Raw genomic sequence first — 15,307 nt, forward strand, 5'->3', positions numbered from 1 at the left:
CAACATAAAAAAATTACAAAACGGATTCAAGTGAAGGTAAAAAAAAAACAAGTTGATAATTTTTTTAAATGTACTTTGTGTAACAAAGTAAATGTTTGAACTGATAATAACAAATACATTTTAGGGATACCAGTAACGGATAAAAATTATGATACTGTGCTTTTCTACTTGCGCGTAAAATTGCTCAGGAGGATTGTTGAGAATTTTACTCCAGTGAGAGTTGCTCTACATGAAAAGCCACTTCAGCGTTCACACATTAGCAAAGCAGCAGCAGATGTAATCTGAAGTTCTGTTCACGTTGTGCTCTGGGACAGCGCCAGGCAAGTACGCAAATGAAAGTATTTGATAAGAAATAAAAGCTGTATTTGTCATAATTTCATATTAAAAAGTAATTTCCTATACACATGCAATTGTCTAAAATAATGCCGTTGTGCAATGTTAAACATGTGCCAGAATTTGGCAAGAAGCTTCGCCAGTTACAGTAGATACTGGAATGGATGCTAGTCTAATGTGGCATTAGCAAAGAAGCCAAGCTAACTTATTGTAGTTAATTACAGGTTGTTAAAGTTAACAAAATCAGCTAAACCGGCCTTAGTGTGTTTTTTCACATAATTTTATACAAGTCTTTGCTTGCTTCAGCATAATGAATGAAGATTTTACTGAGGGTGCTTATCAGGTGGCTTATCAAATGGCGCCAACTACATTCAGTAGCATGAGACATTTGAGAAATGGGACCTACACAATATCGAGCATGAGATTAAGAATTGGGCATTATTCTTACCGTTTTTTTTTTTTAACATTGATGAACTCGACTGAATGGTAAACTGAGTGCGTTTTATAGGTCGATGAGGCATATTTAGCATTTGTAACAAATATGTTAAAGGGCTTAAATAAAAATATTTTATTATTACTAGAAATAAATAAATTAATTAATTAATTAATTAAAAGAAACAATTAATAATGTAACACAATTCATTTGTGGGACAATTTTCCAAATAGATTTTTTGAGGTGGTAAATCTTTGCAGTTCCTCTGTAATCCTACTGGTGGCAGACTTTAAATTGTTCCTACACCAGCAAGCAATGTGGGACAAGATTAAGTTTGTTTCATTGTAACAAAATATAAAACATATATATTGAATATAAAATTGAACCGGGATAATAATAAAATAGTAAAATCGAGTCTGCACTAGGGCTGGTCCGAATACCATTTTTTGAGCTTCGAGTATTCGGTAGTGATCAACATCAAATACTCGAAGCTTCGGTAGGAGGGGGCTGAATATATTCTTATCTCTAATTTAGGCAGGAATCTCTCTGTGTGTCTGTCTGTTGCATTTTTATGTCGAGAACAGTTCATCCAACTACTGCGGACGCAAGTGAGTGCATTTTTTAAGTTTTTCGCATTTTTGTGTAATATGGGTACAGGCAAGTTGTCATGAACTAACCTGAGTAGCTTTAGCGGTTAGCCCTTTGTAGCGTGGATGGTAAACCCAAACGCGGAGTAACACGAGTAGGCAGGATAACCACGCGATTGTTTTAAGGAATCTCTCAAATGGGGAGCAAGGGATAAACACAATTTAACCTGCGTCCTATTAACACACACTCGGCGAAAGCGACATGGGCAAACTCAATGACTGAGCGATGTGCCGCGCCATCTTGTCTCCTTTTATGCTTCCTGGTTCACGAGTGCCGGTCGCGGACCGAGTGTACATGACACAAGTTTGCCGCAAGGGCTAGTCATTTAAGCACAAATAAGAATCGTTTCGCAGGGATCGATGTCACGGGTTAAATTAGGTTTTTTTTTATTCAAATATTCTGGTCCAGCCCTAGTTCGCACTTAAGAACCATGATACTGGGGACCTTCTGATCAGCAGAATAAACCCCTTAGCCACTGAACTAATATTGCCCCCTATAGTACACACCCCTAACACACTATAGTAAAGAAGAAGAATGCAATATTCCCTTAACCGCCAGTACATACTTAATCTATGGCAAGTGTTCGCTTTAAAAGAGATCTGATCTTCAGGCTTCTTTTGTAAAATTAAAAAAATCAGAAAATGCTTTAGCAGAAACATGAAGCGACTTGAAAATAGTTCACTGCTGATATTCCAACATGGCAAAGTAATCTTTTTTAATATTGTGCAGGTCCTATTTGTACTGCCAAAACAGCACTGACACATTAAGACATGAACTCCACAGGACCTCAGGGGTCCTACCAAGAGGTCCTCTAAGTTGTGAGGTCCATGGATCTGACTTGTTTGTCCACCACATGGCACAGATATGTGATCGAATTGAGATCTGGTGTACTCTGAAGTCGTGTCAACACCTTGAACTCTTTGTCATGTTCCTAAAAACACACCTGTACAATGTCTGCAGAGCAGCAGGGACCTGCACTGCCATAAAGGAGTATACTAATTTAATCCAGATTTCAAGCTAGAAGCACGTTAGTTGATACAATTAATATTAAATAATTTTAAAAAGTATAATATGCCAACATGTGCAGTGCCGTGAAAAAGCATTCGCCCCCATTCTTGTTTTTGACCTCAAGCTGGAGCACAGTTGGGTTATGCAGCAGAACAATAATCTGAACACACAAGCAAGTCCCCCTCTGAATAGCTCAAAAGTAACCTAGTCAATAGCTTGGAGTGGCCTAGTCAAGGTCCGAACTTAAATTCGAGTGCATGACCCTAAACAGGCCATTTAGGGGCATCTGAGTGGCGCAGTGGATTATCTGGAGATCGCGAGTTTGATTCCCGGGTGATGCTGTAACCTCTCGCAGCTGGAGGCCTAGAGAGAGCTGACTGGCCGAGCTCTCTCAGAGTGGAGAGATGAGAGGTACTTAGTACTCCCTTATTAATCACGGCTCTACAGCCAATCAGGGGCGTCTGTGAGCTCAGACAAGCAGAAGGAGCGGATAGCGCTGTCCTCCGAGTGTGTTACTCCGCCCCCAACGGTGCGTGAGCGAGCAGTTTGAAAAGACGCGATCAGCTGGCGTCACGTGGTTTGGAGGCAACTAAGTAGTCTTCAGCCCTCCCAACTGAGTGGTAATAGTTGCCCTAATGTGGGAGCCCCCTAGTGACGGGGAGGAATTGGACACGACTAAATTAGAGAGAAAATCATGAAGAGAGAGAAAATCCATTCATGATCAAAAACCCTTCAATGCGACTGATTTAAAAGAATTCTGCAAAGAACAGTGATGTGAGAGACACGAATTATAGCAAAAACACTTCATTGCAGTTGTTGCCGCCAAGGATGGCACAACCAGTTATAGGTTAAAAGGGGCAATTACTTTTTCACATAGGGCCAGGCAGGTTTGAAGAGGCTTTTTCCCTTAATAAATGTATTCATCATTTAAAAACATATGTATTTTGTATTTACTGGGGTTATCTTTGTGTAACGGCGGCACAGCAGCTTAGTGGTTAGCACCGTCGCCTTGCACCTTGCTCTCCCTGTGATTGGTGGGTTTCCTCCCAGTACTCTGGTTTCATCCCAAGTCCTAAATTGCTCATAGTGTGTGAATAAGCGTGCAAGTATGCGTGCGTGTGTGTGTGTGTGTGTGTGTGTGCCCTACGAAGGATTGTCACTCTTTCCAGGATGTACCCCACTTCGTGCCCTAAGGCTCCTGGTATAGGCTCCAGGCCCCCCGTGACCCTGTATACAGGATAAAGTGGTTTAGATGATGAAAGAATGAAAAACATGTTGTGTAATCGTAGAATTTTTGATGATCTTAAAAATTTTTCTTTCAGAAAGAAACAAAAAAAAAAGGAGAGGGCAAATACTTTCCTCACATTTTTCATGACACTGTATTCGAGTGGACGCGAGTGTGTTTGTGTGTATGTGAACACACATAGGAAACAGACTCCCAGTACTGATCCAGAAACCCTTGACATACACACTTAAGAGTAGATGAACAACAGAGTGCCTGTCTTACTGTTTCTTTATCATTCTGTCTGGCTGACCGTCTCTGTCTTTCTCTTACCCGTCTCTCTTTCTCTTTGGCTCTCTTTAACTATCGCTCTCTCTTTCAACACTGATCAAATAAACAGACACCAGTAGCCTGCCGCATCCGTGCTCCTCTTGATTGACGTGCTCCTTCTCTCGACCCCCAAGCACTTCCTTCTGCTCTTGTGGTTTTTGGTGGCATGCTGTGTGTGCGTGTGTGTGATCCAGTTGGTTTCCCAGTGTGTGTGTGTGTGTGTGTGTGTGTGTGTGTGTGTGTGTATGTATAAGTTTTTCATTTCCAAAGTTGACTGTATCTGACTGTACAGTATATATTGAGCAGATTGCATACACACTCATTCGGAGCTACACTCTGCATAGTGACCAGAAAGCCATTTGTTGGGTTTTTTTTGGACTGAAAAAAGTCTGTTTCACTTAAACTTCTCTGTCCTCGCCCAACTACTCATCTTTTTATACATTACATGTACATGTGAAGCACACACCTAGGTTCGTCAAGAAAACCAAACCAGCTCAAACTCAGTCACCCTGCGGCATTCTCAATTTAGAGTTTTATCTCAAAGGACGTGTGTAAAAATGTCATTACAGACGTCACCCGGAGAAAGTAATCCCATCCAGACTATTGGCCAGTCAACCATCTGTCAAAGTTGCTCATGACTGCTCGGTCAGTGCGACATCATACGCTCATCTGCATTTTTATATATATATATATATAAACATATAAATATCATTGTATAATATTACCCAAAAGGTATTAAGAACCTTTTTAAAGGGATTTGACAGCTGTAACAGACGCACAGCATGCCTCCGAAAACCACACGAGCTGGAGGAAGTGCTCGAGGGTTCAAAAGGAGGGGCATGTCAATCAACAAACACAAACAAAACACTCACACACGCAAACAGGCAAGAGAAACCTGAATAAATTACACATAAAAAGGAAGCGTAGTGATTCATCTTACCTTATTGTCTCAAACCAGTGCAGTGTGCAATATGATTATTCACTAACTTCGTCTTTATTATCTGTAGTACCTAGTGTAGCGCTTGTCAACAAGCCCTCTGGTGGATAATTTTGGGATTCAAAAAACAAATTTTACTTAAAATGTTGGGGGGGGGGAATCGATTCATGTACATCGCGCGATTATTTGTGTGGCGTTTAATGTATCGCCAAACTGAATCCTAAATCTTTGGATTTGTTTTCACAATTTTATTTTTAAAGCTATAAAATTTTATTCATCTGAAAAAAAATTATTTATACTTGGTTGCATTTAAGATGATAAAAATGTTGCAGTTCCTCATTAATCCTACAGGTGGCACTCTATACTATTCACTATTCTTAATAGCAGGCAGCTCTGCATCCTGTGTGCTAAGTTTTTTTTTTCCGAATTGTAACAAAATTTGAAAACAGATATTTATAAAACTATGTTACTTCATCAATCAATCACAATACAAATCAAATCAGTGCCTAGGTATCGTATCAGGTGATCCCTAGCGATTCCCATTTCGATGTTTTACTGACAAAATTGTATACTGTTTCAAGTGTGTCCTGTAACACACTATATGCTTAGTAGAAATGCATATACATATCATGTCCGATGTAGCGTCCGAAGTGCAGGAGTGCAGAGCCTACCTTGTCGATCATGTCCGGTCTGTTGGTGGCGGCGAGAACAGTGACGTCCTTGAGTTGCTCGATCCCGTCCATCTCCGTCAGCAGCTGCGCCAGGACGCGGTCGGCCACGCCACTCGATCGAGACGAGCTGCAACAGGACAAAAGAAGACAATGTTAAAATATGTGACTATTAATAGGGTGAGATTTTTGGAAGCAGTCTCTACTGTCAGATATAAAGTTTAAAAGGTAAACTGTGAACCTTTTGTAAAATAAATAAATACATAAAAATAAATTAGAGACTGGCCTGGGATCAACTGTTTATAATTGCTATAATGGGGACTATCTTTTTATTTAGAAATGACGCGTCCTTTATTAAAGCCATGAACATATTTTCATATATAAAGAAATTAAAAAGATTGTTGGATAATACAAAGGGACGTTCAAGTCAAATCGGGATTTGTGATAAAATGTGAATTCATTTGAGAATACAAAAGACTACAAAAGACTCAGTACGGAGATGAGACTCTTAGGTGCAATAAAACATTAGAACTGTGCAAACATTTCAAAGATGGCTGGTCGTGAATGATAATCCCGGCGTGAGGTGGTCCGGAGCCTTCTGCAGTCATTCCTGTGGAAATTCTGCAAGTGGAACACCTGATCCTTAAAAACCGACGGATAGCTTCTTGGCAGCTTGCGGGAGGAGACACATCTGTCTGTGGAAACTGTACACGCAATCATTCACCAGCACTACTTGCACATTACAGGAACTCAGCTGGTAGTTTCTGTCCCATCCACCATACAGTCCTAAACTCGCTCAAAGTCATTTCTACATTAAAGGAGTTCCCGGGAGGCCAGTGGTTCTTATGTGAAGCAGGCAGTCCCATCATGGCTGTGGCGTACTGAGAAAACTTTTTACCTTGATCGTATTCAAGCACTAGTGAAGCGCTGGGATAAGTGCATTAGTGTAGCAGGAGATTATATAGAGAAATAAAGTACAGGGAGTTTTTACTCTCATAACTCAAAAGTTTGTATAAGAGAATTAAGACACATTTCAGCAAGTGTCTATAAGAGCAACACGTAGGCATGCATAAATCCCTGAAGACAAGGATGTGAAATCCTTTTATCAGAAATGTACAAAGCATTAAGAACGGTGGGTGTGTGTGTGTGTGTGTGTGTGTGTGTGTGTAAGCCCCAAATATAGACAAATGCATCAATCCCTTAATCTGATTCAATTCACAAAATGAAGGCTGACTCAGCAAACCAAGTCAAGTCGAGTCAAGTAAGGCTATAAAGTGTGTGTTTATTAGTCCTGGCCCAGTCTTTGCTTTAATTAATAAAGTGGCTACAAGACCAGAGTGCTGACAGGAACCAAAAGCACACACACACGCACACACACACACACTCTCTCTCATATACAGTATATATTATGCATACAGTATACGCCCTAATACAGATACCTAGGGTCCAAACTGAATGAAGTACACTTGAAAACAAGAACCCTGACATACTGGGAAGAAAAAAATTTATAAATACAAGTACACCAGAATTAAGTACATTTGAAATCAAGCGCCTTGGATTATTATCTGTTCCGTACCAGACTATGTAACAATAGTGAGCACTATAATGCATCTTCCAGTAGGATGTCCTGGTTTTGTCAATCACAACAGGATTGTAAAGTGATGATGCAAATAAAGATATAATTCTGCACCAGAATGAAGCAGACTTTAAAAGTAACACTGTATCAGGATCAAAATGTCTAAATAATTAAATGATGTTGGACAAGATGGATACTGTGGCATAAAAACGGACGAGAGAATCCTCAGTGTGCACTAAAAATTAAAAACTACTTTCTCTGTCTTATGCGCATACACACACACACACACACACACACACACAGGAACATCTGTGCACTAGAGACACGTAGACACACAAGCATGTCTTTGTTTCCGTGGAGACAGATGGAAGAGAGTGGAATGGGGCATACTTCCTGACCTGTGTGAATGTGTGTGTATGTGTATGTGTATGTGTGTGTGTGTGTGTGTGTGGGTGTGTAAAAAATATATATAAATCTTTATATTGTAAGAATGTTGTATGTTTTAAATCAAGCCTTCAATTAATATTATTGTTTTAATCTGAATCCACAATACAGTAAATTAAAAAAAAATCTGAATTCGAGTGGTTTATTGTAAACAGGTGGTTTACATTTTATTCCATTGCTTTCTTGTGAGTTATATAATTTTATTTGTGATTTTATTAAAGGGGGTTATTTGGTATGTATAACTACAGCAAGATGTTTTAAGGCTGGTTTGTTGTTTATAAAGAGTATAGATCTGAAACTGGTTTATTGTAAACAAGTTTGGATCAGAAACTGGTTTCATACCAAGATTATATTTGAATCTGATTTATTTGTGTACAAGAAGTTTAGATCTAAAACAGGTTTATTGTGCATAAAACGTTTATATCTGAAATGGATTTATGCATAAGAAGTTTAGATCTAAAACGGATTTATTTGTTTATAGAAAGTTTAGATCTAAAACTGATGTATTATAACAGTTTTAACAAATCTATATCTGAAACTAATTTATTTGTGTATAAGAAGTTTAGACCTAAAACTGGTTCACTGTATATAACAAGTTTAAATAAAAAACTGGTTTATTTTGCATAAAAAGTTTATATCTGAAACGGGTTTTTTTTATAAAAAGTTTTTAAATAAAAGGTTTATTGAGTATAACAAGTTTATATCTGAAACTGGGTCACAGTGTTTAATTTAGATGTAAATTTGATGCAAGTTTAGATGTAAAACTGCTTTTTTAACTGGTTCACTGTGTATAATTTTTTTTTGTTTACCTCAAAGTGGTTCTTATATATATATATTTCTTATATATTACATATATATAAAACAAGTTTATGTTTAAAAATGGTTTATGATAATTTTAAACATGACATTGAATCAGAAAGTAGTTTATTGTTTATTACAAGTTTAGATTCAAGACTTGTGAAATGGTTTCATCGCGTCTAACGTGAAGCGTTTAGATTGGTCTTTGGTCTTTCATGTACAAGAAATGGATTATTGTGTAATGCCTATTAAACAGTTTACCATAAACTAGTTTACCGTAAAAATATAACGGGTTTATATCTGAAACTGATTTATTGTATACAAATGTACATCATGAACGGAAACTAATTTACAGTGCATAACAATTTTATACCTGAAACCTGAAACTGTGTGTAATGAGTGTTTGAAACAAGTTTATTGGGAAAAAAACATTTTAAAATAGAACTGGTTAACTGTGCAAAATAATTCATTTAGATCTGAAGGTTAAATCTGAAACTATTTTTTCCCTATATATGGTATACCTGTGCATATCTGTGTTAATTTGGCTAAAATATTGAAAGTAATTATTTGAAACTGGTTTCTAAAAAGTTTACATACAATGAGTTATAAATTTATAATGAATTTATGAATTTTCTATATGATTTTTTACGTAAAACTAATTTATTATGTAAAGTTTAAAGCTTAAACAATTCCAGTTCTGGATAAAACAGAAAACTTATGACCACTTCACATTAGTGATGGGAAGTTCGAATCATTTTAGTGACTCGGTTCTTTGAATCTTGTTCATCAAAATGAACAAATCTTTTTTTGAGTCATTTCGTTTACTTCATTCTTTTGATCAGAAATAAATTAAAATTATTATTATTATTGATAAAAATACCCCCCCCCAATACGTCTACATACACAAATTTTGGCCATAGTTCACATTATGAAAATATTACAATACAACTAAGGACACATTATAATAAACAGAATGAGTAGCTCACCATCATGTCTTCCAATCTGAGACGTTCGTTCTTTTCAATCTATTGCACTGCATAGCGTCTATGGGAGTCACGTGACAAAGGAACGAATGACTCGAGACTTGAAGACTCATTGCTGAGAATCGTTTAATTCTGTTTCCTGTATATAACATAAGGAGGTTTTGCGAAGCTTTGTGCATGCGCGCCCAGTAGAAAATGAACGAATCACTCTCCGAGACTTGTTTATCTGAGGTATGTTAACGATTCGTTCAAAAAGAACGAATCGTTCATGAATGACCCATCACTACTTCACATCTGAACCCCTGGCCTCCCAGGAACTCCTTTATTGGCGCAAATATGTGGAAATGGCTTGGAGCGAGGTCAGGAGACAGATGCGTCTCTTCTGCAAGCCTGCAACAAGATACAAGTTGATTCTCAAAGATCAGACGTTCCACTTGCTGAACGTTCACGTGAACGACTGCATTGGGCTCCGAGCCACCTCACGCCGGGTTCGTCATTTACAGACCAAACAGCCTTTTTTTCAACATTTGCACCATTCAAATATTTCATTGCGGCTATGAGTCTTATCACCGTCCTGTGCTTGAAATCATGTGCAAAGGTCAACTTGTTTTATCACAAAAGTCCCGGGTTGACTTAAACGCCCCTCATATATTTAAAACTGGTCTATTGTATGCAAGTTTAGTTATAGTTTTGATATTTTTTTAGGCTTTAAGTGTATATTAAAAGGGTTTATCTGGCTGATTGTAGTAATCATTGTCGGTACACCAAGCAGGGGTCAAAGCAGCGCTTTGTAAAAACACAGAAGGACAACCTGTAATCACAAGCCAGACACACAGACCAGGGTCAACACCAGAGGAAGATAAACACAAGAGACCAGAAATAAACCACATCTTTAAAATTCATATGAACACACAAGACATCGCAACCCCACAAGAAAAAACACCAAGGGCATGTATACACAAACTAAACATGAGGAACAAACAACAGGTGGAAACAATCAGACAGGGAACCGAAGGAGTTGTGACCATATAAGGGAAGCGGCAAGCAAACAGGGCTAGAAAACGCAGGGTGTTGGGGTCAACGGGGACAGGATCAATGTAGATGTAACTCTGGATATAAGCAGTTTATATGTGGGTTTATTTTCCTTTGCATCGAAAACTGACTGTTGGAATAGATTTTTTTTTCTTTATTAACATAACTAGATTTCTTTTCCAGCAAACACTGTCGCATGGAGGTTATCCCTGAAACTGGTTTATATTATATAAGTCTTTTGTACGTTTAAAAAAAAAAACTAAAATCAGATTATGTTGTTATATTAAAATGTTTATACATGATGAATACAATTAATAATAATTATCCTCACTATTAATCATATTAAAGCTTCTGTTGTCTTGTCTTATCTTTCCAACACTTTCCGTTCAAGGCTACGGTCTCCAAAGTCACTGCTTTTTTTGCAGGCATTTGAAACTGTGATGTGAGCGAAAATGGACACCGCACTTGTGATTTGCATGAAAGGAAAGCAGAGGGCAATGATTAATTCTTTGTGGTCTGATGGTGTACCCGGTGCTGAATCAACTCACGGAAAAGCATAAACTGAAGCATTTGGATTTCTGCAAACAAACTTCCAATGAAGGTAAACGTTTCTTGAAGACAATCATGAGACATGGTTTCATGACTACGAACATTAGAGAAAACGTCAGAGTATGCAACGGAAACATCCTCTATCGGCGACGAAGAAGAAGGGTCAACCACCAGTTGGAAAATACAGTTTTCTGGGATTCTCAAGGAATTGGAACATTATCAGGGAAAAAGGTTCAACAATCACCAGTGTTCATTACACTGAGAGGCTTATTGAAAAGCTGAAGTCTAAACTTTTGATTAAACTCAGAACTGCTATCCAAGGGCGTTGAGATCTTGCATGACGATGCACATCCGCACATTTCTGCCCACACTGTCAACACGAAAAACTTTATCTTAGAGGTTAAAGCATTACACGGTCACCTACTGTCCCGATCTTGCACCATCAGACTTTTACCTGTTTGGTCCCCTGAAAGCTGTCCTACGAGGATGAAGACTCACTTTTAATGAAAAAATGAGGACAGCGGTGCATTGGTGGCTCACAGCTCAGCCTAAACCAGTTTTTAATGCGGGAATACGAAAGCTTGAAGACGGATAGACAAAGTGCTTTGAAAAGCATGAAAATTATGTTGAGAAATTATGCAATTTTCTTTTCTAAAATTTTTCATTCTACAGGCAGAGTGCAGATTGTTTTCGACTCATACTTAGAATTAATTTGTATCATGAATTGGTTTGTTAGCAAAAAAGGTTCCCGTTTGAATCTCGTTTGTTTTTGCTAAAACAGTCTATATTTTGTTATAGGAGATGAGTGTGCGGAACATTTTACCTTGTTTTTTCTACAGGAATTTGATATGGAGAAAATTGTGGGCAAGTGATTCGTTATGTATAATTGATATCGGAGAAAGTTTCTACAACTTTGCTAACTTGCGTAATTTGCACACTTTATCAAAATATTAACACCGTAAAAATAGACAATCATTTCATACTTTTGCATAATTTTCATACTCTGGCTTAATTCTACAGTATGTACAGTATGTACAGTATGTGTACCTATTTTTTTGTATATCCATATTAACTTATTACTATTTTTATCCTATTTTTATGCTTATTTTCTAGTTTTTTAGCGGCATTCATTATGTGCAGCAAAGTAAGAATTTCAGTGTACAGGGGGAAACATGACAATAAAAACTTGAAACTTGAAACTTAATATCTTCAACCATTTTTAAACACTTTAATTACCCTGGATTTATGTGGACCTAGTTTGTTTTGCAAGGTACAGTATAAGAATTTACAATTGATTGACCATTATTTATAAAACCAGTTTTGCGATGTGTCAAAAGTTATTTCGGAAACCAGTTTAAAATCCGGTGTACATTTACGCCTATAGAGTGTGAACGCGTACAGCACCTGCTCCGTTCCACAGCCAGGGCGTCGATCTCGTCAAAGAAGACGATGGACGGAGACACGGCCCGCGCTTTCCGGAAAACCTAGACATCAAAAACATAAACCGGATTAAACAGCGTTAAACAAAACACTCGCTCACAAACACACACACAAACACACACACACACACAAATACACTGACCTCCCTGACAGCTCTCTCCGACTCGCCGACATATTTGCTTAGTAACTCGGGACCCTGAAACACAAACATAAGGGAAAAAAATACTATGAACAATATGTGAGAGTGTGTGTGTGAGTGCATGTTTTTGTGCGAAAAAGGTAGAAAAAGAATGACAGATTGTGATAGAGACATCATGTCTGCCTTTTAATGTCCTTGTCTGCTGTCTTTTTCCCCCTACTCATTTCCTGTCCTGCTGTCCTGCTTTTCAACACACTTCACCTCACATACTTCAGATAGAGACACACAGTCTCCACACACACAAACATATGCACGCACACACACACACACACACACACACACACAGTCTCAACTCCCATGTCAAGCAGTCTACTCTGTCTCACATCTTGGAGCACACACAGACAAGACACTTTACTTAGACAGACAGAGAGACAGACAGGAGACATACTGACACACACACACACTTAGACTGCTGACTTTCGGTCTCCAGCGTCCCCTCAGCTTTAAGCACTTAAGCCCTCGCCATTAAGCACTTACCTGGTTTAGTGTTTATTTACTACACACCCTGACTGGAAGCGGTCAAAAGGGAATGTGAAAATATCCTGTTTCTGTGAAATCGTCTTGTGACGACTGACTGGATGACTTCACTCAAAAGTGTCAACCAGGCACAGACGCCAGGATGGACCTGAACACCCTCACTAGGTTACTTTTATACCCGGGTGACACCTGGACGTTTTCCTACCTCAGACCACTTATAACTGATGATACGGTGATGTTTTCTGCGACAAGATATTTCTGTACCGTTTCGAAGAGTCTAACATTTTCCAAGGGTTTTCATCACCACACCACCACTGTATACACGACATGGGAGACGCCAGGCTAAATACACACACCGGCTCATTTCCTGTTTGCTACCGTTCACCTTGGAGCTCTTTCATCATACACAGTGAACCAGGCTGACTCTCTCCCTCTCTCTCTCCCTCTCCCTCTCTCGCTCACACACACACACAGATTGCTGATCAATCTTCTTCACTCAGGCCCTGACAGCGCTGTGGGAGGCCATCGGAAGTATCGGCTGTGCATGTGCGTGTGTGAGTGAGTGTGATGAATGAGAAGGACAAACACAAGGTCATGAGGGTCAGAGGAGGGCGACTGAACCGCTGTCGATTGTATCAGGAAGGAAGGAGAGACCCAAAGGATGAAAGACAGAGAAAGACAATCTGTCCATCTCTCTCTCGCTGCGTCTTAAAATCTCACCACGCTCACTCCTCAGGGTCTCAAATTCTCAGAAATGTCCCGCTCTGTGGTGTTTAAAACATCAATGTGGGACAAACCTGTATATGTTTAAAGGACATCCGTGGGGGGGGCGTGGCCTTTGCGGCTATCGTGAAATCAGGCATAGCTTTAGTGAACGGCCTGTTAGCCCCAGTGAAGGAGGCGTGGCCTCTGGAAATTCCGTCAGTCCCAGTGAAAGGGGGTGCGGAATCTAAAGTGTCCGTCAGTCCCAGGAAAGGTAGTGTGGAATCTAAACTGTCCACCTGTCCTAAGAAAGGAGTCGTGGCCTCTGAACTGTCTCTCAGACCCAGTGAAGGAGGCGTGGCCTCCGAACTGTCTCTCAGACCCAGTGAAGAAGGCGTGGCCTCTGAAAGGTCTCTCAGACCCAGTGAAGGAGGCGTGGCTTCTGAAAGGTCTCTCAGACCCAGTGAAGGAGGCGTGGCCTCTAAACTGTCTCTCAGACCCAGTAAAGGAGGCGTGGCCTCTGAACGGTCTCTCAGACCCAGTGAAGGAGGCGTGGCCTCTGAACGGTCTCTCAGACCCAGTGAAGGAGGCGTGGCCTCTGAACGGTCTCTCAGACCCAGTGAAGGAGGCGTGGCCTCTAAACTGTCTCTCAGTCCCAGGGAAGGAGGCGTGGCCTCTAAACTGTCTCTCAGACCCAGTGAAGGAGGCGTGGCCTCTGAACTGTCTCTCAGACCCAGTGAAGGAGGCGTGGCCCTTAAGCTTTCTGTCTTAGAAAAAGAGACGTGGCCTCTGTCACCGTCAGTCTTAGTAAAGTTGTGGCATGTGTCCCGGTCACTCACAGTCAGGATGATGTCGTGTCTGTCATGAACTGTCTGTCAAACTGAGTAAAGGAGGTGGGGCCTTCTCAAACATTCCACAGTGACTCGAAAGCAGGCGTGACCTTCGGGAAGGTCTTTACCTTGATGGCGATGAAGTTGAGTTTGCTCTCGTTCGCGAGCGCTTTGGCGATCATGGTCTTGGAGCAGCCTGGCGGTCCGTACAGCAGCACACCTTTAGGGGGCGTCACGCCGAGCCGAGAAAACGCCTCAGCATGCTTCAGCGGCCACTCGACGGCCTGCTTCAGCTTTAGCTTCACGTCGTCCATTCCCCCTACATCACTCCAACACACCTACACACACACACACACAGCTTTGCTATGAAAGCAGAAAATCACTCTATTTTTCCACTCAAATTTCACTGCCAGGTAAGCAGTAAACGTTCCCTTTTTAAGTTCTATGTTTAAAAGTCACATGTAAAACTCCTTCCTATTCTTTGTCCATTTTAAATGTATTAACACATCATAATTTTTGAAGGTGGGGGAGAAGGGAACCATGCCTATTTCCTCAAAATAACAAATAGCAGTTTTGAACATTGAGGGACTTGTAGACAGAGTCTGCTGAGCCAAACTTCAATGTCAACAGGTAACAAGGCACTTAACGTACTGTAGAAGTGCCAACCCTGCTAGGAAAGTACACTGAGCTCATGTTCT

At 39.9% G+C, this 15,307-nt stretch overlaps 1 protein-coding gene across 1 annotated transcript in view; it reads right to left on the bottom strand.

Annotated features, from left to right (window-relative positions):
* spata5 (spermatogenesis associated 5) overlaps positions 1–15,307 on the bottom strand; it is a 91,779-nt gene that overhangs the window by 56,260 nt on the left and 20,212 nt on the right. Inside the window, exons 11-14 of the mRNA XM_053514206.1 lie at positions 14,738–14,947; positions 12,544–12,597; positions 12,366–12,445; positions 5,583–5,709 (exon numbers count right to left, since the gene is read on the bottom strand). Coding sequence (XP_053370181.1) covers positions 5,583–5,709; positions 12,366–12,445; positions 12,544–12,597; positions 14,738–14,947 — 471 coding nt within the window. The remainder of the gene's footprint in view (positions 1–5,582; positions 5,710–12,365; positions 12,446–12,543; positions 12,598–14,737; positions 14,948–15,307) is intronic.

Source organism: Clarias gariepinus, chromosome 16 (genome assembly GCF_024256425.1).
Source record: "Clarias gariepinus isolate MV-2021 ecotype Netherlands chromosome 16, CGAR_prim_01v2, whole genome shotgun sequence".
NCBI classification, from domain to species: domain Eukaryota; kingdom Metazoa; phylum Chordata; class Actinopteri; order Siluriformes; family Clariidae; genus Clarias; species Clarias gariepinus.